This window comes from Microtus ochrogaster, chromosome 4 (genome assembly GCF_000317375.1).
Source record: "Microtus ochrogaster isolate Prairie Vole_2 chromosome 4, MicOch1.0, whole genome shotgun sequence".
Classification (NCBI taxonomy): domain Eukaryota; kingdom Metazoa; phylum Chordata; class Mammalia; order Rodentia; family Cricetidae; genus Microtus; species Microtus ochrogaster.
Window position 1 is genome coordinate 3,731,067 of NC_022011.1, and position 23,213 is coordinate 3,754,279.

Here is a 23,213-nt window from a genome sequence, read left to right on the forward strand (position 1 = left end):
ATGCTGTCTCCCAATTCTTGAGCCACAGGAAAGCTTTTCAACCCTGTTAGGGTTTCCTGTAGTATTTAGCTCCACCTTGAAAACAATGTGCTTTTGTTGCTTTTGCGACTGCTTCCTTTCTCATTTTAAATAAGGATGGGTTTGCACATTTACACAGCAGGCCCACATGGCTCCTCTCTCCTCCTGCAGGCAGCAATTTTTCTGCAGCATTTACCTTAAGCCTATTCTAAGTACAGAACACATATCCTTGGACATCAACTTGGGGTATTTGCTTTGTTTTGGTAGGATTTCTACTATAAAGCCTAGACTGGCCTCAAATTCAAGATCTTCCTGCCCCAACCTCCCAAGTTGAGGCTACAGGCACTCATCTGGATAGCCAGAGTATTTCCTTGATACCAGTCTATATGAACACTTCTTAACCATAAGCTTGCAAATGTGTGAGGTGGGAGAGCCGGAGTTCTAGGCCAGCTTAGGAGTACAGCAAGATTCTTAAATAATAAAACACAGGGGCTGCAGATGCCACTTAGTGGTGAAGTGCTTGCTGGCGTGTATGAAAACCCTAGCTGGATCCCCAGAACCAGAAGAAAAAAAAAAAACTGTTTTGCAAGAAAATTAAGTTATTTAAAGCCTATTATCGCTACAGAAACAGGTGATTGCATCAATCTATGATCCCAACACTAGGGAGGCTGAAGAAGAAGGATGTTGAGTTCAGAGGCCATCCTGGGCTACATGATTAGGCTTTGTCTTAAAAAGCAAAAACAAAACAAACAAGCAAACAAAAAAAAAAAAAAAAACCAGCTAGCTCCCTACCCCCGTGACTTTCTGACTGAATAGTAAAATCTGAAAAACCTGGACATTCCATTTCACTCGGGAACTACAGTAAGAATAAAGAATACAGGTGTGGCAGCGCACGCCTTTAATCCCAGCACTCGGGAGGCAGAGGCAGGCGGATCTCTGTGAGTTTGAGGCCAGACTGGTCTACAAGAGCTAGTTCCAGGACAGACTCAAAAGTTACAGAGAAAGGCCTATCTCAAAAAAATAAATAAATAAATAAATAAAAAATAAAGATGAGCCATCTGGAGCCATCAGTCACTTGGTAACAAGACAGCAGGTGTCACACAAACGATAATTACAACTGCATTCATAATTCATTAGGAAAACAAAGTAGTTCTTAGTGCTTTATAAAAGAACTGAGTTGTTTGTCTAGTTTCAAATTCTTTTATGTGTATGGGTGTTTTGCCTGCATATTGTCTGCATTACATATGGACAGTGACTGTAGAGGGAGAGGATGTTGGACTGTAAGTTGTCTGTACTTGGGGCTTGAACCTAGGCTCTTTAGAAGAGCAGCCAGTACTATTAACTGCTGAGCCATCTCTCCGGCCTCAAAAATTAAGTTTTCAAAATGCACGTAAGTAAAACAAACCAACCAACACACAGCCAGGCAGTGGTGGCTCATGACTTTAATCCTAGCACTTGAGAAGCAAAGGCAGGCAGATCTCTGGGTAAGGGTAACTTCAGAGCAAGTTCCAACACAGCCAGGGCTACACAGAGAAACCCTGTCTCGAAAAACTAAAAAAAGAAAAAAGGAAGAAAACGTCTAAGTGACTAAAATGAGTAGGCTTTGAGTACACAGGAGAGACAACTACCTAACTAAATGCTGTCAGATGTACACTATTTCCAGACTGAAATAAATTATGTAGGGCTTTCTTACCTTTTTTTTTGTAAATGGAATCAGTCTCAGATTATGATGCATCAAGCAAGATTTGTCACGCAACTACCAAACAGCAGGAAGAGTACCTGATAATGAATTCTTATTAGTACCAGAGATTAAATATTAGGTTCAAATGTTGGCATTAAGAATGGGGCTATCCCTTCCTGTCACTAATCCTTGATTCCTGCGGTAGTGGAATCACCAGGCCCTAATGAGTGATGTGCTCTGAGCTGCTGTTGGTCATGCGAGAAGGCTATCAGTGTGTGAGAGAGGTAATTATTAAAATGGTTTATTTCCCTTGCTTCACACAATCACTAGAGCCTCAACCTCTGTGTTTAAATTTCCCCAACAGTTTAGCTAGTTCCAAGAAAAACAATCATTTGAGGCCCAGCATTGCAGATAATAAAACATTACCTCATGTTGGCTTTTCTTTACCAGTAGAAATGTAACTCCAAATTGTTTTCTGGTTCCTACTTCACATCCCTTCCCATGGCAAGACCTGGGTAGCTGTATCTTGAAAATATCTAATGAGAGGTCCACCTCCAACACAGAGCCCTCAAGAGCCACAGCACTACCTAACTCGGTTTAAACAAATGTTGGCAGAGATACAGAACAACTTTGTGCACCCCAACTGTTACATTCAGTGTACCTGAGAAGTACAGCACCAACACGTCTTTAAAAAAAAAAAAGCCGGGTGGTGGTGGCGCACGCCTTTAATCCCAGCACTTGGGAGGCAGAGGCAGACAGATCTTTGTGAGTTCGAGGCCAGCCTGGTCTACTAGAGCTAGTTTCAGGACAGGCTCCAAAGCTATAGAGAAACCCTGTCTCAGAAAAAAGGAAAAAAAAAAGTCGATAAAAAAAATAAAACCAACAACTGTAGTCAGGACGAGAAAATGAAAACAGTGTCTTTATTGTGTAGTTCTAACAAACATTCACTGTGTGCACATTCCAGTAGAAAGAGACAAAGATCTTTGTTCAAAATAAGCTGCAATCAAATAGGTAAACAAACTCCATCATTGAATACACAGAAGGAATGTTACCATTAGTCACCTGCAGCTGAGGGTACAGTAAAAAGTGAGCTAAGTAACTGAAATGACGTTCTGCCCAAACTGCCAGTGTAGGCGATGTAGGCGTGGGCAAAGGGTGGCCACTGAAATTCATGAGTAAGATACTAGGCATAAGGCAGGTGGCTGACAGACACATCTCTGCTTCTTCAGAGCCCCCCTCCTAGGTCACTCCCACGAATTCCAAAGTTGGCCAAATGTGACGGAGCTCTTTGTTACTTTTGGGATATTTGGCAACTGAATCTCACAGCCTCAAAACTTCAGTTTCTTTTTGAGACATGACATGTCTGAATCCATTTCCCTTGGGGTAGGAGGCAAAGAACATTCGTGCTCTGTGCTTCAGTCACCTCAGGTGGACTTCAGCCTGATGGGCATCACCTGGGATGAAGGATGAACGCTATGCGTGACGACACATCCAGCTCGTCAAAGCACTTTTCACTGCTCCTCAGCAGCTAAATGAGCACAACCCAGCATCATAAGCAACAGTGGCAGCTGCTCAAAGAGCCTAGCAGCTCAAAGGACAGTTTTGGACAGACTTGTCTCTGCTTAAGTAATCACACAAGAAGTTTGCAAACACAGATCATAAACTTTGTCCCACTGCTTTCTTTACAGACGTGCAGTCACTCGGAAAGGAAAACCAGCTCCCAGGGCCAGGTAGGAACGTTTACAGACTGGGCATTAACACCCTGGGTCTTGGTAGCACGAATTCCCTCTTTTGTGTTCACCAGCTGTTAACTTGCATGGTGTGTGGGGGCAGTTGGCCACTTCAAGAATTAACAACAAACCACCCCAGAGGTCGGGGGTGCTGTCAGCCAACAGGGACTAGTTCCCCTTGCTCTCAATGGTAGTCTGCATGGCCCACAAATGTTAAGGCTTCTTTGACAAGTTCAGGGGTTTTTTTTTAATGCATTTGGTACACATGCTGTATTGCTTTGTTGAGGAAAAGCCTCAACAAACTCTCACGTAAGACCTACCTTTTCCCCTGTTTATGTAGGCAACAGAATTACAGCAAACAGACATGAAAGTGGTTTCGTGGTTTTGTTTTGAGACAGAGTCTCACTATGTAGCTTTGGCTGGACTGGAGCTTGCTATGTAGACCAGGCAGACCTAGAACTCAAGAACTGTCTGCCTCTGCCTCTTGAGTGCTGGGAATAAAGTCACATGCCCCTATGCCTGGCCAAAAAAGAAGCAGCATTTTTTATATATGTAATATAAAATGGCATCACATTATCAGTAGTTCAAAAAAAGCCCTGGGTATTATATGAATTTCATAAATGGCAAAGACGAAAGCATAAAAATCTTTTCCTCTGGGTGCTCAGAAAAACAGCTCAAAAAAAAGCAGGGGAATCACAGGCGTGAAATAAAAAAACACGGTTTTTGTATTGATGCTTACCATAGAAATACCAAAACACCAATTTTACTTAAAAAAAAAAATACAGCTCTTTTTTGTGGACGGTGTTGAGATGGGGTCTCTATATAGTTCTGGCTGTCCTGAAACTCACTCTGTAGACCAGGCTGGACTTGAACTCAGAGATTTGCCTGCCTCTGCCTCCCAAGTGCTGGAATTAAAGGTGTGCACCACCACTGACCAGCCAAAAACAGTCCTTAACATTTTCTATAATCAGATGTTTTTCACTGGATGTGAAGAGATGCCAAGAAACATTCACAACTGATCCAAGTTATCTTCAGGCTTAGGTTAGCTTGAATGCTCCTTTCCTGGACCTCAATGGGCCCTTATTCTTTCCATCTACCCAACATATCCCTCGTAGCTTGGCTCTCACAGCAAGGGGCCCCCAAGCCTCACTGCACACACCCTTCCTTGCCGTTAGGTGGAGGTGTCAGTCATGCCACTTTCGTTACAGAGAAACTAGAGTTTCACTCTCGCATATTACAGACATTATTAAAGACAGAAGTTTGATTAAGTCTGTATCCCTGATACATAAAAGTCATCTAGAAATTACTCTAACGTATCATATCCAAGTACGCAAGGAAAAGGCTAATGTTATTTTGATGAATTCTGAATTCATTCAACTGCTGAATCTCAGGATAGAAATCCTGGCTTGAACTTTTTCTTAAATAGTTTGCATGGGCAGACTGTTTTAATGTGCAGTTTCCTGTACTGTCAAGCCCCATGACAAGCTGGAAGGGAGGCAGGAGACACTTCCCAGCATCTCTGGTCCTTTTAGAATTCAATGGCTTCCTGCTAGATATGACAAAGGCCCGGACGCAGACTGGTAATGAACAAAGAATGTGGAGGACAATCACAGATAATGGGTAAAAAAAAAAATAGCTGGGAAACTCAGGTATCACCACAGGGAAACGAATAAAGTCAAAGATGCCAGGAAAATGCCTGAACCAATGAAAAACAGTAATTTTAAATGATTAACTACTTTCCAATGAAATACATATCCAAGGGAGGGGAAAAAGCGTCCAGATTTATCACTATAATCCTCAGAAGAAAAGCAGAACAAAATCACCAAGTTGGAGCCATGGAGGTAAACACAGATGAAAACAGAAGTCTCTTGGCAAGGTCTCCGGATCTGAAGTGGCATGCCCCAACAATGACATTTACATGGAAGTTATTTTACAGAGAAAAGACCAAACTTAAGTCTCTTACTTTGATAAAACAGAATCAAATTTTGTTAATAAGTAAATAAAAAGGCAACGAGGGCCTTCCATGAAGCCCCAGCATGAAGGGGCACCATCCCAGGCTTTAGTGAAGTGCCATGGGAAGACTCATCTTTCGCTAGCAAAGACAGCCAGGGTGAAGATGGCTGGAAAGTGGTGTCTTAACTGCTGTCCTGTAAGTGGTGCTTTGTTCTCTTTTAAAAGAGATTATTCTGAATTCACCTTAACTCGCCGATCCCTTCTTTGGCTCTTCTACACCTGAGAAACCAAAGGGATGCAGAGTTTTATAAAGTATTCCTGGGAAGAAAGGGGCCAGACTTAGGGACAAGAGGAGCCATCAGCTATACTAACTGGGAAGGAGAAAACCACATAGTCCTTTTCTTTAATTTTTATTTTTTTGCATACTCTTTAACAATTACATTTGTTTAGTGCACACTTGTGCCTGTGTGTGCTCTGTCCGAATGTGTGCACCTGTGTGTATGAACAGGTGTGTGTGTGGAGGCCAGAGGACAGCTTTTGGTAACTGCTTCTCTCCTTCTACCCACGTGGGTCCAGAAAATCAAACTCAGGTCATCAGGCTTTGTGGCAATTGCTTTTATCCAATGACATATCTTTCGGTGCCTTACTTTTAATAATCATAAATAAGATCATTTGGGAGCTATGTTTTAAATAAGAGAGACATATCTTAACTTCACAAATTAAACTCCTTATGATAAAGACAAAATTAAATCAGAATTAAAAAATAAATTTACTTCAAAAAAATTGGGAAAAGATTCAAAATTAGAGTGCTGTTCCCTTAAATATATCTAATGCAAAGTCAAAGTAAGAGAAATCATATATTGTCCCCAAAGGCCATGTCACTACAACATCAGAACTCTAATTATAGGCATAAACTCTTGAAATGAAGGAAACAAGTGGAAGCCAGTGAGAAGAAACCCTAGCAAGGACACAATGTGAGTAAGTGCTTTGGGCATCAGGCTCTGGCTGGTGAAGGACCCTGGTCCTAGACTGAGGAGGATAGATATCTGGTCAACCATCTTGGCTCCAAGTGGGGAGGAAAATAACTGGCAGGATTTAAGGAGGGAGCATCGCTGCAGCCTCCAGTAAGTGTCTACTTCTTGCTCCAGGAGCATGTGCTCCCACACTCCAACATGGTCGCCTCAGGAGGATTTGCTGTCGGTGGTGAAGTGACGATACAGGAACCCTACAAGAATGGCGCCCACCACGGGGAGAATCCAATATGCCCAGCAACTAGAAGCAGGAAGAAAAAGCAATGAAGTTAATTAAACTTTTACTATAGTGTATCTGAAAGGAAAACAAACAAAACCCAACTCTACACTTATTTGTATCTGTGCACTTATGTGCTCAGGCATGGCATGATGTGCAGGTGGAGCTCAGAAGGAAACGTGGGAACTTGAGTTACCAGACTTGGCAGGTGTCTCTACTTGTTGAGCCATCATGCAGGGCCTAAAGTCCTTCTTTTAAAAAGGATGTAAAAAACGAAAAAAGAAGTAACTTTCAGGATAAGGTCGTGTATGATTTTAACCCCAGCACCTAGGAGGGAGAAGCAAGAAAATCTCTGAGAGTTCAAGATCAGTGACACCCGTTGACAAAAAAAGCTGTAGCTCAGTGGTAGAGTGCTTACCTAGCATTCAGAAGCCCCGAGTTTGAACCCTAGCGCCACAACACAATGAAAAGAGAATGCATAGCTGCGGGCCACTCAGTTCCCAACCACCGGCTAGCTTTACTCAAAATAATTACACGGAAACTGTATTCTTTTAAACATTGCTTGGCCCATTAGTTCCAGCCTCTTATTGGCTAACCCTCACATCCTGATTAACCCATTTCTATTAATGTGTATGGCACCACGAAGTGGTGGCTTACCGGGAAGATTCTTAACCTGCGTCCATCTCAGAGAGGAGAGCTATGGCGCCTGACCGACTATGCTTTCTTTCTCCCAGCATCCTGTTCTGTCTACTCCACCTATCTAAATCCTGCCCTATCAAAAAGCCAAGGCAGTTTCTTTATTAACCAATGAGAGTAACACATAGACAGATGAACTTCCTCCATCACATAGTATGCTATCAAAACAGATACACAAGCTGGACATAGTGGTACATGCCTGCAAACCCAGCACTCTGGAAGCTGAGGCAGGAGAATTGCTGTAAATTACAGGCTAGCCTGTGCTACACTGTAAATGCCAGCCCAACCCCAGTTACGTATCAAGATACAGTAAAACAAACAGAACAAAAAAGAAACAGATACACAGACACCACACACACACACACACACACACACAATCCCAGCATTTGAATGCTAAGGCAGGAAAATCAAGAGTTTGAGGACTAGGAGATAGTAAGTTAAGGACTTGAGTGTGATCCCTAAAACTCAAGTAAACTCCAGGGAACAGTAGCTATGCTTGAAATTTCAGTGCTGGGGAGATAAGATGGGCAGATCCCTGGGACGCCCAGTGTAGCCGAACTAGTGAGCTCCTGGACAAGGAGGTCTTCTGTCCACACACATGCATGCAGAGACACAAAATATTAAAACAAAACAGTTCACAATCATTCTGGCATTCCAAAAAAGCTGTATGTGTGTGTGTGTGTGTGTGTGTGTTTCTTTCTAAGTGTTTCTATGAGACATACTGATTATTTCTGGGTTACAGGGTTATAGATATTAGAATTTGTCTTTGTGACTTTTTTTTACAAATTATTATACTGCAATAATTAATTTTTATGTGTATGGTGCTAGGAGTCAGACCCTAATATAATAATATTATTATTACCTACTTTATTATAAGTTTAGAAGTAACAAATCTTTGCACCCCAAATAAGAAGCTGGTAATGGGAGTCATGTGCCCATGCTTTCAATGTCTAGTTTTATTTTATATCTATGGGTGTTATGCCTGAATGACTGTAGCTGCACCATGTGTGTTCATGGTTCCGTCACAGGTCAGAAGAGGGCATCAGATCTCCCCGGGCAATGGTGGTGCACACCTTTAATCCCCCCCCCCCCAAAAAAAGAATTATTCTCCTTGCCTAGACAGATCCAGCCCGGTGCACATAAGACTACAGAGGTAAGTTACTACCAACAGATGAGACTGACAGGCAGGCAGGCAGGCAGTTTTGCTTCAAGTCAAGACAGCATGCACAGCAGAACTATGGAACATGGGAACTTTGAAGTCACTGAGGCTTCCTGAAGAGCAACCACGGAAGACTAGAGTCCAAACATAGGACCCCCCACCCCAAGAAAACACTGAAGAGAAGACTGCAGAACACGAGAGAATGGTTGCCACCAAGTCTCACACCACTGCTGCTACCGCTGAAGCGTGAAGACAAACAAGAACTGTATTTCCACTGTGTTCAGAGACAGAGCACCAGCAATAATTTTGTGCCAGAGACAGGTTTATTTTTTTCTGGAGACTTATCAAAGTTATTGCAAAAAATGTGATTTGTTAATTTTTATTACTCAGTAATGTTTTATCATGACCATACTAGAGTTCATTTTTATTACTAAAAAAATTTAAAGTTTTTCCAATGTTTAATATCTATGCAAGACATTATTCAAATGTTGCTATAAACATCCTTTTTTTTTCTTTTGAGATAGGATCTGACTATATAGCCTTGACTAGCCTGAAGCTCACTAGTAGACCAGGATGATCTTGAACTGACAGACATCCACCTGCCTCTCCTCTCAAGTTTTAGGAGTTCATATCTAACATTTTTTTAAATTTTTACCATTTATTTAGTTTATGTGTATGGGTGTTTTGTCTGAATGTATGCATGTGCACCACATGAGTTCCTGGCACTCTAAGGTCAGAAGGTGTCAGATCCCCTAGAGCTAGAGTTACATAGCTAGCAGGGAGCTGCCATGAGGATGCAGGAACCAAACCTGGGTCCTCCCCAAGAGCAGACAATGCTCCTTACCACCGAGCCATCTCTCCAGCCCTAGCTATAAACATTTGTGTCTCTGTTTCCTTGTACTTTTCTCTTGGACAATAGCCTTACTATGTTGCCAAGATTGGTCTCAAAACTCCTGGGTCAAACAATCGTCCTAGCAGCTGGGACTACAAGGCAGGCATACTACGCTTTGACTTGTGACATGTTTCTACTGCAGGTCCCATAGAAATGCAATTGTTAGGTCAAAAGTTGTTTACTAGATACTGCCAAAATGTTCTCAAAGTGAATGCTCCCAGAAGAGGATAAGAGTCTTGGTAACTAACTTCTTATATGTAGGAACATCTGTTTACATATTAGGTGTGAAATATTAGGTTACATATAGGTGAGACCTATAATTTTTGTTTTGTTTTTGTTTGTTTTTCAAGACAGGGTTTCTCTGTGTAACAGCTCTGGCTGTCCTGGAACTCATTTAATGTAGATCAGGCTGGTCTCGAACTCTCACCAAGATCTGCCTGCCTCTGCCTTTTGAGTGCTGGGATTAAAGGCGTGTGCCACCACTACCTGGCCAGACCTATCATTTTAATGATATGACATTAAACCTTTATCCACTTGCTTGTATGATATGGGATATCCCTCTGTATGCTGTGAATATATTTTTACCACTGGTTAATAAAGAAGGTGCTTTGGCCTATGAATCCAAACAGATACAGGGAGAAAGAAGGCAGTCTGGGAGATGCCAGCAGCCACTAGAGAAGCAAAATATAGGTAACAAACCATAAGCGTCATAAAATATAGAATAATAGGAATGAGTTGATTTAAGTTGTAAGAGCTCACTAATAAGCCTGAGCTAATAGGCCAAATAGTTTGTAATTAATATTAAGCCTCTGAGTCTTTTTTGGGAACTGGCAGGTGAGAGAGAAACCTCCAGTTACACTTGTATTTGTGTAAAGTATTTAAATGCAAATCTTTTTGCATATTCTATTGAGATATTTTTAAAACTTTAATTGCAGGATTTTTTTTATGCATTTTGGATAATAATTCTTTTAAAAGCAACACTGACTCTTTGAAACTTTCACACATGATATATTTGGATGATACCCATCCACTGCTACCCCCTCAACTCTCAAGGTCAGCAGCTCTCATGCTGTCAGCCTTGGGGGTTGAATAACTCTTTCACAGGGCTCACTTAAGACTATGAGAAAACACAGATATTTACATTATGATTCACAACAGTAGCAAAATTACAGTTATGAAGTAGCAAAAAACCACAACTGTATGTTTGGGGGTCACCACAGCAGGAGGAACTGTACTAAAGGTCACAGCATCAGAGAGGAGGAGAAGCCCTGCCCTCGGGCTTCCACCTCGTGTCCCTCCCAACTTCACACCCTTTTTAAAAATAATACCCTCCCTCCCCAAAAGAAACTACTGCTGCTTGTATCTGCACAGATCTTTGCTTTGGTTTTTCTTCTTTAAAATTTTATGCATACAGGTATTTTGCCTATATATCTGTTTATAATGTGCATGCCTAATGCCCCATAAACCAGACCAGAAGAGGGCATCAGATCCCACCTCCACCCCACACCCCCAGAGCTGGAGTTAGAGATGGTTGTGAGCCACCATGTAGGTGTAGGGACTCAAACCCAGATTCTCTAGAAAAACAGCTAGTGTTATTCACTGCTGAGCCATCTCTCCAGCTCCAAACACACATACGTAAAAAGAACCTCTTGAGAGACATTATGTAGAGTGTAAGGAAGTCCATAAGAGAGATACTAACCTTTTGCATGTACTGCTTTTTGAAGGATCCTGAAGAAGTCACATGTTCAAAAATAACAGAAAGAGATCATTAGTACAATGCACATAAGTCTTCTTGGATATCCAGATAAACTATAAACAGTAACACAATTTCCTTCACGAATGTGATTCCTATAGTTTCTAGATAATGGGTAGACTTGGAATCGTTTATTTCTAATAACACATTGGTATTTCTTAGTGAATAATCTAAGAGAACATAGAAATCTAAAGAGAACATAGAAATGACCTAAGCTTTTTACATGTAAAAATATCAATGATAAAAGTCTATTTAAGTCAGGCAGTGGTGATGAACACCTTTAAACCCAGCACTCAGGTGGCAGAGATAGGCAGATCTCTGTAAGTTCAAGGTCAGCCTGGTCTATAAATCGAGTTCCAAAACAGCCAGGGCTACACCGAGAAACCCAGTCTTGAAAAATAGAGCAAAAATAAAGCAAAAAAAAAAAAAAAAACCCTCTATTGAAATGGACTTATATTTTGGGTCACAATGACAAGCTATTTAACTGGACTTAGCACAGCACAACTAAGATCACAGTTTCTGAAAACATTTTTTAAAGTCCTCAGATCTCTTCTGCAAAATGATGAGCTGCCAAATGCTCTCAGCCCTGTAGACTACCTCACGGCTTACAGAGATGACTTGCTTACTCTTTGAAACTGAAACTAAGTAAGGATTTGGGGGATTATTTAACTTTTTTTCCTCTTAGGACTTATTTAATGTTATGTGTATAAGTGTTAGCCTGCACATATACATGTGCACCAGGAGTGGGGTGTTGGACACCCTGGAACTGGCATTAAAAACATTTGAAAACCTCCATATGGTTCTTGGGACTAGAACCTGGGTCCTCTGCAAGAGCAAGCAATGCTCCTAACTACTGAGCCATTTCTCCAACCTAGGATTATTTAACAATTAAAAGGGGAAGAGTAGTTAAAGGAAAGAAAATACTAAACAAATCTTAAAAAAAAAAAAAAAAAAAAGACAGATTCGCTCTGTGTAATCCAGGCTAGCCCCAAACTCAAGACCCTTCTTCTTGCTTTGGATTCCTAAGTGCTCAGATTACAAGTATACAGTACTTGATCCAAATAATCTTAAAATTTAGATTTTTGGAGGCTGGATAGATGATTCAGCAGTTAAGAGCACTGGCTGCTCTTCCAAAGGACCTGGGTTCAAGTCCCAGTACTCACATAGTGGCTCACAACTGTTTGTAACTGCAGTTCCATGGGAATCTCGTGCCCTCTTCTGGCCTCACAAGCACCAGACATGCATATGGTGCACTGACATGCATGCAAACAAAACACCCAAACATATAAAAATAAATAAATAAAATCTTGGGAATAAAAACGTAATTACTTACTGATGTATGTGACAACATGGATGAACCTTCAAAACATTATGCTAGTCTAAGTGAAAAGGGGCAGACACAAAAGACCATCTATTATATAAGTCCATTTATATGGACAATGAATTGAAAGAGAAGGAGATCAGCAGTTGCTTTAGGTTCGGCAAGAGGGGTTGGGAGGTAATGGAATATGGCTGGTAATAGGTTCATGGCTCCTTTTTATAATGATCAAGTTGTTATAAAGTTGGTTGCAATTAGTACTCAACAGTGTGTTTGTACGTGAGCAAACTAGAAACACTGTCACACAGATAAATACATACTTCCATCCTGAGAGCACACAGGTGGAGTCTCTACATGTCAAACCTTTTGTACTCTGTTTACAACCAATATTTTGAATATGTGCTCGCTACAGTAAGTCATGGACTACATCATAGTAAAGAGAAATAGTATAGCACTAAGCCTATAATATACTGAGATAGTAATCATTCCTAACAAACAAGAAATAATATAATGTGTCATGTCTTTTTAACTAAATACCTTTAAATATCTGTTTTAAGAGCAATCCATTCCCAGGGGGAAGAAAAAGAAAAAGAAAAAAAAACTTGCCTAACATCCTGGAGAAATGAAAAGAGAAAGCATCCATTTTCTTCAGGACAGACACCAAAGTAAATGCTAAGCTGTGGCCCCCCTTTTAGTCAAAAATAATAAGAGAGATACATAAGGCACAGCTATTAACAGCCAAGTCCTAGTTTTGTTTAGTTTGGTTTCTGTTGTTCAATTCCTTCTCAATTTTATAAAACTAAAAAGAAAAAAATATAATAACTTTCTCGCCTTCTCACACACTTCCTATAATCCTTATCTCTATACCAAAACTCTGCTGAATCTGATTTAGACTTAAATGAAAGTCCTACAGGCTACAGACAAATTTAGTTTATTCTTTTGGTCTTCAGGCACATCTGGCTGAGTAAGTCTATGCCCAGATGTTAGTGCTCTCTGCCTTTCATATGGAAACTAAGATTTCACTTACATTAGATCACTCTAATGTAAGTAGTCCAGCGGAAGGACTACCACATAAGCAATATGATGCTTCTTTATTTTCCAAGGAATATACTTGCAAAACAAAATCTGAGTATGCTATTATTTTAGCCCAATGTTATTAACAATAAAAATCAACTGCTTGGCTGAGCATGGTGGCACTCCTGTAATACAGCACTTGGGAGGCAGCGGCAGGAAGATTAAGGGCCCAAGGCCAGTCTAGGCTACACAAGACCCTGTCTCAAAAACAAAACAAAACAGACTGCTCAAATAAAACTGATTCCTAGACTAAGGGTGTGGCTTAGTCAGTAAACTGCCTGCTCCAAGAGGACCTGAGTTTGGATCCCCAGAGCCAGACAAGCTGACATGTGCTTATAACCTTACAGCTGGGGAAATGGAGTCAAGCAGATCCCCAAAGCTCATTGGCCAGCTACTGCAGCCAATCAGTGAGCTCTGAGTTTAATGAAAGACTCTGTTTCAAACATAAATAAGTGGTGAGCAATATAGGAGGACACCCAATATTGACCTCTGGCCTCTACAAGTATATAAACGTATGTTCATGCACTTGTGTGCACACATCCACAAAACATACACAAACACAACACACAAATTTTTTTTTTCTTTTTTTGGTTTTTCGAGACAGGGTTTCTCTGTGGCTTTGGAGCCTGTCCTGGAACTAGCTCTGTAGACCAGGCTGGTCTCGAACTCACAGAGATCCGCCTGCCTCTGCCTCCCGAGTGCTGGGATTAAAGGCGTGCGCCACCACCGCCCGGCTACAACACACAAAATTTAAAATGAAACTCCGTCCCAAAGCACAAGGTATTAACAGGTTTAATTCCTCATAAAATTAATACACACACACACACACACACACACACACACATATATACTGTTTTTCAAATATACTTTTATGAACAATAATACTAAAGATAGGAGTTGTAGGGTAAAAGAAAATATTTTATGTTCAAGTGTTTTGATTGGGTTACTACTGTGGTAATGAAACACCATGACCAAAAGCAATTTGAAGAGAAAAGGGCTTATTTCGTCTGTAGTTCCATATAACAGTTTATAATCAAAAGCAGGGGAGGGCATGTAGTAATATGAGCGGCGGGGCTGCGTCCCAGTACCCTGCTGCCCACAAGGCTAGCTTTACCCGAAATAATTACACGGACACTGTATTCTTTTAACCACTGCTTGACTCTTTAGCTCTAGCCCTTTTCTCGGCTAACTCTCGCACCTGGACTAACCCATTTCCAATCATATGTGTCGCACCCCAAGGTGCGCTTACCGGGAAGATTCTAGCCTACGTCCATCCTGGGTTGGAGCTTCATCGCGTGTGCCTCAGAGAGCAGAGCTCTCACCTCTGCCCGCAGGAGTGGAGCATCATGTCTCTCCGAGGCGTCTGCCCCCGGTAGGAGAGCTGTCGAGTCTCTGTCTGAGGTGTCTTACCTCACTTCCTCTTCAACCCAGCATTCTGCTCCTCCCACCTACGTTCTAACCTATCAGGGCAAGCAGCTTCTTTATTTAAGTAACCAATGACCTTCCTCCATCAAGGGCAGAAACTCACACAGGGCAGGAACCTAAAGGCAGGAGCTGATGTAGAGGCCATGGAGGGGTGCTGTTTACTGGCTTACTCCACATGACTTGCTGGGCCACTAGCCCAGGGATGGCACCACAATGGGCTGAGCACATCAAACTTTAATTAGCAAAATGCCCTACATCCAATGGAGCTATTTCCCTAATTGAGGTTCTCTCCTTTCAGATGATTTTAGCTTGTGTCAAGCTGACATAAAACTATCCAGCACACCAAGTAAACTTTTTTAAAGGTTTTTCTGTTTATTTTATGTGTATGAGTGTGTGCCTGTATATGTGTGTCTGTGTGTGTGTGTGTACATGACATGGGCCAATGCCCAGGAAACTGGAAGAGAACATTGGATCCCCTCAAACTGGAATTAGCAGACAGTTGTAAGCTGCCATGTAGGCTCTGGGAACTGAACCCCAGTCCTCTAAAAGAACAGCTAGTGGTCTTAAGTGCCATTTCTCCTGTCCCAAGTAAACTTTTTATAAATCTACTCATAACTGGAATTATATAGTATCTTCCAGCTCAGAGCTAACTCGGCTTCGTTGTTCATAGATGAACTTAAATTCTAAAATCACTACTCCAGCAGTTTTGTGAGCCAAGGCATTTTGACCAGCAGGAGAAGAAACAAGCTTCTTGCCTATGAGACCTTAGGAGCACTGCCAGCACAGGCCCATCTCTTTCTCTTCCACTACTAAAACTAAAACTCTACCCTATAAAGCTGACAACTCTTGTTTACAGAGTCAGAAACCCTGAACCACAAGAAAGGAAACTAATTAATAAAATGAGCTTTCTTCCCACTTCATGACAGTGAATGTTTAGCCAGAGATAAAAAAGTGAAGGAAAGAGATGCCTATACCCTAGGACAGAAGTATCTACCTCAGCCTCTGAGAAACCACATCATTTCTCAGCCTCTGGCTAACATCAAGCATAGAAACCAACCTGAGGGATCAAGGACGTCTTCCTGGAAATGAAATCAGTCTGGAATATAATTCCATGAAAACCTGGTAGGTAGTCTTGAAATTTTTCCAAAAGGCTTTCTTTGCCTAATCTGCCTGAAGGGTAACAGCCAGCCTGACTGAAACAAACAACAGTCAGAATCATCCTAATGGAGACATGTCCCTCAGGGACAAGGAGCTGGAGAAAAACAAGCTTGAGAGCACAGCTTTCGGTCCCTCCCTAACCTAGGAAGAGGCTACACTACAGCTGTAGTTCTAAATGATCATACCCACTTGGTGAGCTGAGGAGGCTTTTTTCTATACTTCCGGCTGGAGGAGGAGGGCATCAGGTTTATGTCAGCTAATCAATCTCTTCTGAAGTGTGCTTGGCCTCCTTCCTATCACCTAGGCTATTCAAAACACAAATCCAACTGAACTCCAGAGATTCTAAACAAGGAGAGTGAAAGCCCAGGAAATGAGCACTTGACTTTTCTTTTCTTTTTTATTCCAGGGGATCCCAATTTAGGTTGATGCAGGGAACAGAATCTCACTGCTGTCCATTTCCCACATGTTCCTGTCTCCTGTATTACCAATGAAGAAAACCAGCAACAAGAAATAACTGATAGATCTCTAGACATGGCAACTACAAAACTATGTTTCTACTGTTTTAACATAAGGAGTGCTTCATGATTGCTGTGAGGAAATGAGTGAGGATTTCTAAATTGAAGGTTTCCCCTGTAAACATCACAGTATCCTTTGACTAAAATAGACTCAGAGTGGCATTTCTTCAACATGTTCAATTAAGACCATGATTAGCTCAAATCTTACCTGAATATCACAAGAGGAGTTGAGAATGAGGCAGGTGTGAGGTGGGAAAGACAAAGACAACCCAGTGCTTACAATGTTAAAGAGCCATGTCATCTGCCTTTCGTAATCTAACACTCCAGAGTAGTAGGGAAGCATGACCGAGTGTGAATTTATATAAAAAACCTGGATTTCAGGGCAACAGAAGGCAGACACTGCCAAACAAGCAATCTCTTGAATTGAAAGAATCCTTGTGCCAAGGCCAGTTTGAATTGCTGTGCATTATTTCCTGGCTCAATGAAGAATGAGATTCTAGAAGGAGGAAGAAGGAGTCTTTGCTGTGTGCACAATGAGCTAGGAACCACCTAGACTGCTCTCCCTTGAGGTCAGAGGGCAGTGAAAAATCTTATAAGGAGAAGTCACAGAAAACTGTAAGAGAACAAGGGCAATGACACCACCCTGCTTGTGGGAAGTAGAAAGGGCTTTCAAGCTTCCTTCTTGGTACAAGATGAAGCACATTAAGGTTTTCAAACACTCTTTTGTTTTGACTGCATCAGTGAGCAAACTTGGAAGGGCATGGGACAATCTGAGCATACAGCATTAAAAAAATTAATTTGGGGAAACAGGAACAGAAATAAAGGCCTCTGCTTGACACATAAAGAAGATACTGTGCAGGAAAAAAATTTAATCAGAGCATTATCATCTGTTTTATAGAAGTAAGAATAAGATTTTTCCCAAACTGAACCCATAACCTAATTTCTTCCAAAACCACAATAAACACGCTTTGGAGTCTCAATAAAAATGCATACAAAGCATTAACAAAATGCTTCCTACTAGACAGAGAAGATGGCTCAGCATTAAGGTCTAGGCTTAAAACCAAAATGTTAAAATGCTTCCTTCTTTTTAAGACTTAACTATCCTTTTGTCCTGGCATATGTAAAGTCCAAATTCCTTAAAAATAGAATTTTGGCTTAGATAAAAGTAATTTGAACTCACAGAGATTCACCTGCCTAGGCCTCCCAAGTACTGGGATTAAAAGCATGTGCCACCATATTCAGGCTCTCTCTTTTTTATTTTTTTAGCCTTTATTTTTATTTTATGAGTCTGGGTGTTCAGCCTACATGAATCATTTGTGCACCATGCGCATACAATGCCAGCAGAAGCCAGAAGAAGTCTCCTGGAACTGGAGTTATAGACAGTTATGAACTATATCATGTAGGTGCTGGGAATCGAACCTGGGTCATCTGGAAAAGCAACAAGTGCTCTTATCCACTGAGCCTTCTCTACTGCCCATTTTTACTTCTCTTATTAAAATTATTTTTAAAAGTCAGATAGTTGTGATGCACACCTTTAATCCCAGCACTTGAGAGGCAGGAGGATCTCTGTGAGTTTGAGGCCAGCCTGGTCTACTAGAGCTAGTTCCAAGACAGCCAAAGCTACACAAAGAAACCCTGTCTCAAAAAACAAAAAATCGTCAACCACAACAACAACAACAAAAAAAAAAAAAAAAAAAAGGAGGAAGAAGAAAAAAGAAAGGAAGAAATACATGAAGCACACAAGACAAAGTAATAACTTCTTACCTTTTTATCACCTTTAGGTTTAAGGTCACTCTGTTTAAAAAAGAGAAAGAACAATGTTGAAGATGGATCTAAATGAACTCTAGCAATGTGTTCTGCTAGTTCCTATCTTTCAGAGACTTCAGGGTCTGAAGAAGGGGCCCAGATCCACCCTTTAGCATATCAGGATCCGCTACTAGAATGCCAAGCACAAAGGACTTACAAGCCCATAGATAATACCTTTAGCAGAGACTTGCAAGAATAACCAAACTACTATTTTAGGAACAGATGTCATTAATTACATAAGTCAGTAAATAAAAGACAAAAACCACTTCCCTTGGCTTTTCTGATACTGATACAAAGGAGAGCTTGATGATTCTGCAGCAAACCAGGTATGCGAGCAAGGCGGAATAAACATCTACCCTGAATAAGTCATTCTCCCAACCCGTTAGTGGCTGTCCAGGAGTTTTCTCTGCACAAGTGACTGAGTTATACGACAGTTCTTACCGGATGGACATCACCAATGTAGTACTGCTTTAGCATTTCCCTGGCATCAGGGGAGTGGCCAACATCTTCAAAGCTTTCTGTTGCATCAGCACCAGCTTGTTCCAGCAGAACCTCTTCCCCACCAGGGTGCTAGAATAAAATGGCAGTTTCTAAATACAGTTCTCTCTGAAATGCAAACTGAAGTTTTTCTTTCCATCCCCATTCTTCCTTTCCCGTCCCTATTTAATGGGACAAACTGTGTGCCATCTGTGTGGTTGCATCAGGAAGAATACAGCACCATTTTCTACAATATTCTGGCCCAAAATGCATGGAATGGGCAATAATTGATTTCCTTTGTTAACATTAAAACCGCAACAAAAAGAACAACAATGAAAACTACATGTGGGAACTACAGGATTTCTGGAATTCTTTATTCCTTTTTTTTTTTGGATTTTTTTCGAGACAGGGTTTCTCCGTAGCTTTTGGTTCCTGTCCTGGAACTAGCTCTTGTAGACCAGGCTGGCCTCGAACTCACAGAGATCCACCTGCCTCTGCCTCCCGAGTGCTGGGATTAAAGGCGTGCGCCACCACCGCCCGGCTTTATCCCATTTTTTTACATTTTTCTTTCTTCTTCATCTTCCTCCTCCTTCATCTCTGACTCCTTTTTTTCAGATGGGATCCATGTAGTTTGGATGACCTGGAACTCAATATATAGCCCAGGATAACCTTAAAAGCCAGCTCTCCCTGTTTCCTGGGATTGCAGGCGTGGGCCTAAGGTGCTAGGCATTGAACCCAGGCAGGCCTCATGCATGCTAGGCAAGCACTCTCTCCCAACTGAGCTATGTCCTTTACCCATTCCCTTTCTTTCTCCTTTTTTAAAAAAACTTTTCTCTTGAGTATGTGTGTGCATGCATGAATTCTCCTGTCTCCGCTTCCTGAATGGTGATGCTTGCAACTTCTAAGTTTAAAACTATTTTCAAGGAGCTGGAGGGATGACTCAGAGGTAAAGAGCACTGACTGCTCTTCCTGAGGTTCTGAGTTCAATCCCCAGCAACCACATGGTGGCTCACAGCTATCTACTATGAGATCTAATGCCCTTTTCTGGTGTTCAGGCAAAACATGCAGCCAGAATACTGTATACATTATAAATAAATAATTTTTTTAAAAAACTATTTTCAAGTAAAAAAAAATAAGTAAGTAGGTAGGGTAGGGAAAACACATTCTATAATTATATGTTACTAAGACTGAGATGTCTTTGGGTCCATACTTATAAAATACAATAATGAGAGTACTTATCTTGACAGCTATTACTATTACATAGGGTAACTACAAACACTAGGCACTGGGGAAGATGGCTCAGTAGGAAAAAGCCTGACAGAATGATTTCGATCCCTGGAACCTATGAAGAGAACCAACTTCCAAAAGGTGTCCTCTGACTTCCCTCCACACATGCTTTGGGGCAGCATGCACACACACAATTAATAAACAATTTTTTTAAAACTTGGCACCTGCCAGGAATGATGACGCACGCTTTTCATCCCAGCACTTGGGAGGCAGGAGGCAGATCTCTGAATTCCAGTCCAGCCTGGCCTACACAGTGAGTTCCAGGCCATCCAGGGCTGAACAGAGGCCCTGTCTCAAAACAAATAAACAGAAAGCAAATACCTGGAAATGCGAAAGTGACTCTGGTTGCTGCACACAGTAAACTCCATGCCTTTTGAAACTGAAGTATTACCTATTCCAAAACTGTATTTTCTAAACTAGCACTCATAGTCCCTGACGTCAATACTCAGCATACATTTACACTATTTGACACAGTCACACATTTAACACAACCAACCACCTCAGCAGTGTCAATGTTTCAAAGATTAATTCAAGAAAAATACAAAACCTCTCAAAATCACCTGCCAGGCATGGTCACTCGCCAGCTCCCTGAGGATCAGAGTAGCTCCTATCTTCATCTCTGCAAAGGTGCCCACCCTGGAGAGCCCAGCACCTAAGCTATCTTAATGCAGGAGTTAAGAGTGCTGTTCACCTGTTTCGTCTGAAGACAAAATGAAATCACTGCAGAGGGAACTGCATCCCAGTTTGCTCTATGTCTAAACTACGGAAGATAGTTCCTCTTTCGGCACATCCCAACAAACAGGTGTTCACAGTAAGATTTGCCAGGCCTGGTGGTACAGGCCAATAATCCTACCATCACAAGAGGTTGAGGAGGGTATCCCAAATTCAAGCCAGCTGGGACAACTTTGTCAGATCCTGTATCAAAATAAAAAGCCTTGGTGGTACGCACCCTTAACCCCAGCACTCAGAAGGCAGAGGCAGGTGGATCCCTGTGAGGACAGCCTTTACAACTCAGTCAAACTGGGAGGGGAGGAGGCAATTCCCACCAGGAAGAGCACCCAATCGGTAGTCCAGTGCCAAATGGTCAGCCCTGAAAATATGCATGCATACATACATACAAATATACATACATATATACAAGCAAAATTATATAGACTCGACAGGTTGTTTTTAGGATTATATATGAATATACAAATACATATATGCCTGCAATAACAACTGGTGAAAAAAGAGGCCATGAATTTGAAGGAGAGCAAGGAGGAATGTATGAGAGGATTTGGAGAGAAATGTTGTAATTAAAATACAACCTCAAAAATAAACAACAATCTTTTTAAAAAGAAATAAAACATGATTAAAACCATGTTGCACTTAACATGGTAAGCACTGTTTGAAATGGAGTCTCTGAATAAAAGGGAGGCTGCATAAGCCTGGCCATGAAGCAGGACCATTCCTTTCTGAACTTTGGTACTAGGAAAAAGGAAATGGTAAGTGTATGGCTGGTAATTCACAATGAAAAAGTCCCATTAAAATGTTTTAAAGGTGTCTTGAAAAAACAACAAAAGAAAAGTTTTAAAGGGGTTCAGTGGTTAAGTGCACTTGCTGCTCTTGCAGAGGACCCAGGTTCAGTTCTCTATATAGCCCTCGGTGTCCTGGACATCACAATGTAGACACCAGGCTGATCTCAAACAGAGATCTGCCTGCCTCTGCCTCCCCATCACTGAGATTAGTACAGGACACCATGCCTCACTTGTAAAAGCTTATTTTCTAACAGGGCCCCAGACCTTAGCACAACCGACTCCATGGTGGAAGTGCCATTCAAGCTGTAAAACAGCACATAGACAGCACTACCTGCCAACACTAAAACAAAGGCCTAACCCATCCAAGTCCATGACTTTGGGCAAGCCTAAATGTCCTAACCTTCCTTTTTAGAGTCTGTAGCTCCACTTCTGGCTAGCTGTTCTTTTTTATTTTGTTTTGTTTTGTTTATTTGGTTTTTCGAGACAGGGTTTCTCTGTGTAATAGTCCTAGCTGTCCCAGAACTAGCTCTGTAGACCAGGCTGGCCTCGAACTCACAGAGATCCACCTGTCTCTGCTGGGATTAAAGGCGGGCACCACCACCACCACCTGGGCCTGGCTAGTTGTTCTTGCTAACTGAAGTATGTCAACCCAGGACATGGTTTTTAAAAATATTCATTGCGAAAAAGGCTCAGAGTTACACTGGGATCCCGAGCACTTAGTATAGTTGCAGTCCAGCTAACAAAGACTTTCTATTGGATTAAATCCATGATCCAGCAATCTTCTCTGGTGAATACTCCGAAACTACTTGATTGATTGTTAAGGTTCTAATTTTTGGTTTCGTCAATAATCACCATATTAACTATTTTGGTATTAGTGTGGCCAAAACATACAACAGAAACAACCTCAGGGAGGAGAGACTTCTTTTGGCTGCTCCAGAGGCTTTCTAGTCCTTCAGAAGAAGGAAGGCAGGGTAGCAGGGACAAGTGATGCAGATTCACACTGTAGTGCTCTGTTCCACACATCAGGAAGTAGGACTGGAACCAGGGGTTCGATAATTTTCTAAAGGCCCACTGCAAGTGACCTGTTCTTGTCAGCTTAGGCTCGACCTCCTAAAAGATTCACAGCCTCCCAAAACAGTGTCAGCAGTTGGCAGATAAGTGTCCTAAGCCTGTAGGGGGCATCTCTAAGTCAATCCATAATAATTGTAAGATTTACACATAAGTGTGCAAAAGGAATGCTTTACAATACAGTATATTATGCAAAAGCTAGAAGTCACCACAGTGGTCACTTTGGGGGAGGGATACTGGTTAGGAAGAAACACACCTAGAGGGCTACCAGAACTTGGATGGCAGTTTCACAGATGTATGAACTTAGGGAAAACTCACTGAGCATGCTTTTAGGCTTTGGGCATTTTTTTTTTTTTTTTTTTTGGTTTATCGAGACAGGGTTTCTCTGTGACTTTGGAGCCTATCCTGGAACTAGCTCTGTAGACCAGGCTGGTCTCG

General features: G+C 41.5%; 1 protein-coding gene across 1 annotated transcript in view; it reads right to left on the minus strand.

Annotated features, from left to right (window-relative positions):
* Window positions 1-2,591: 2,591 nt before the first annotated feature.
* Window positions 2,592-23,213, minus strand: part of LOC101990574 (cytochrome b5 type B) — a 38,623-nt gene continuing 18,001 nt past the window's right edge. The window contains exons 2-5 of the mRNA XM_005345404.2: window positions 18,868-18,996; window positions 18,385-18,414; window positions 11,077-11,105; window positions 2,592-6,654 (exon numbers count right to left, since the gene is read on the minus strand). Coding sequence (XP_005345461.1) covers window positions 6,564-6,654; window positions 11,077-11,105; window positions 18,385-18,414; window positions 18,868-18,996 — 279 coding nt within the window. The 3' untranslated portion in view covers window positions 2,592-6,563. The remainder of the gene's footprint in view (window positions 6,655-11,076; window positions 11,106-18,384; window positions 18,415-18,867; window positions 18,997-23,213) is intronic.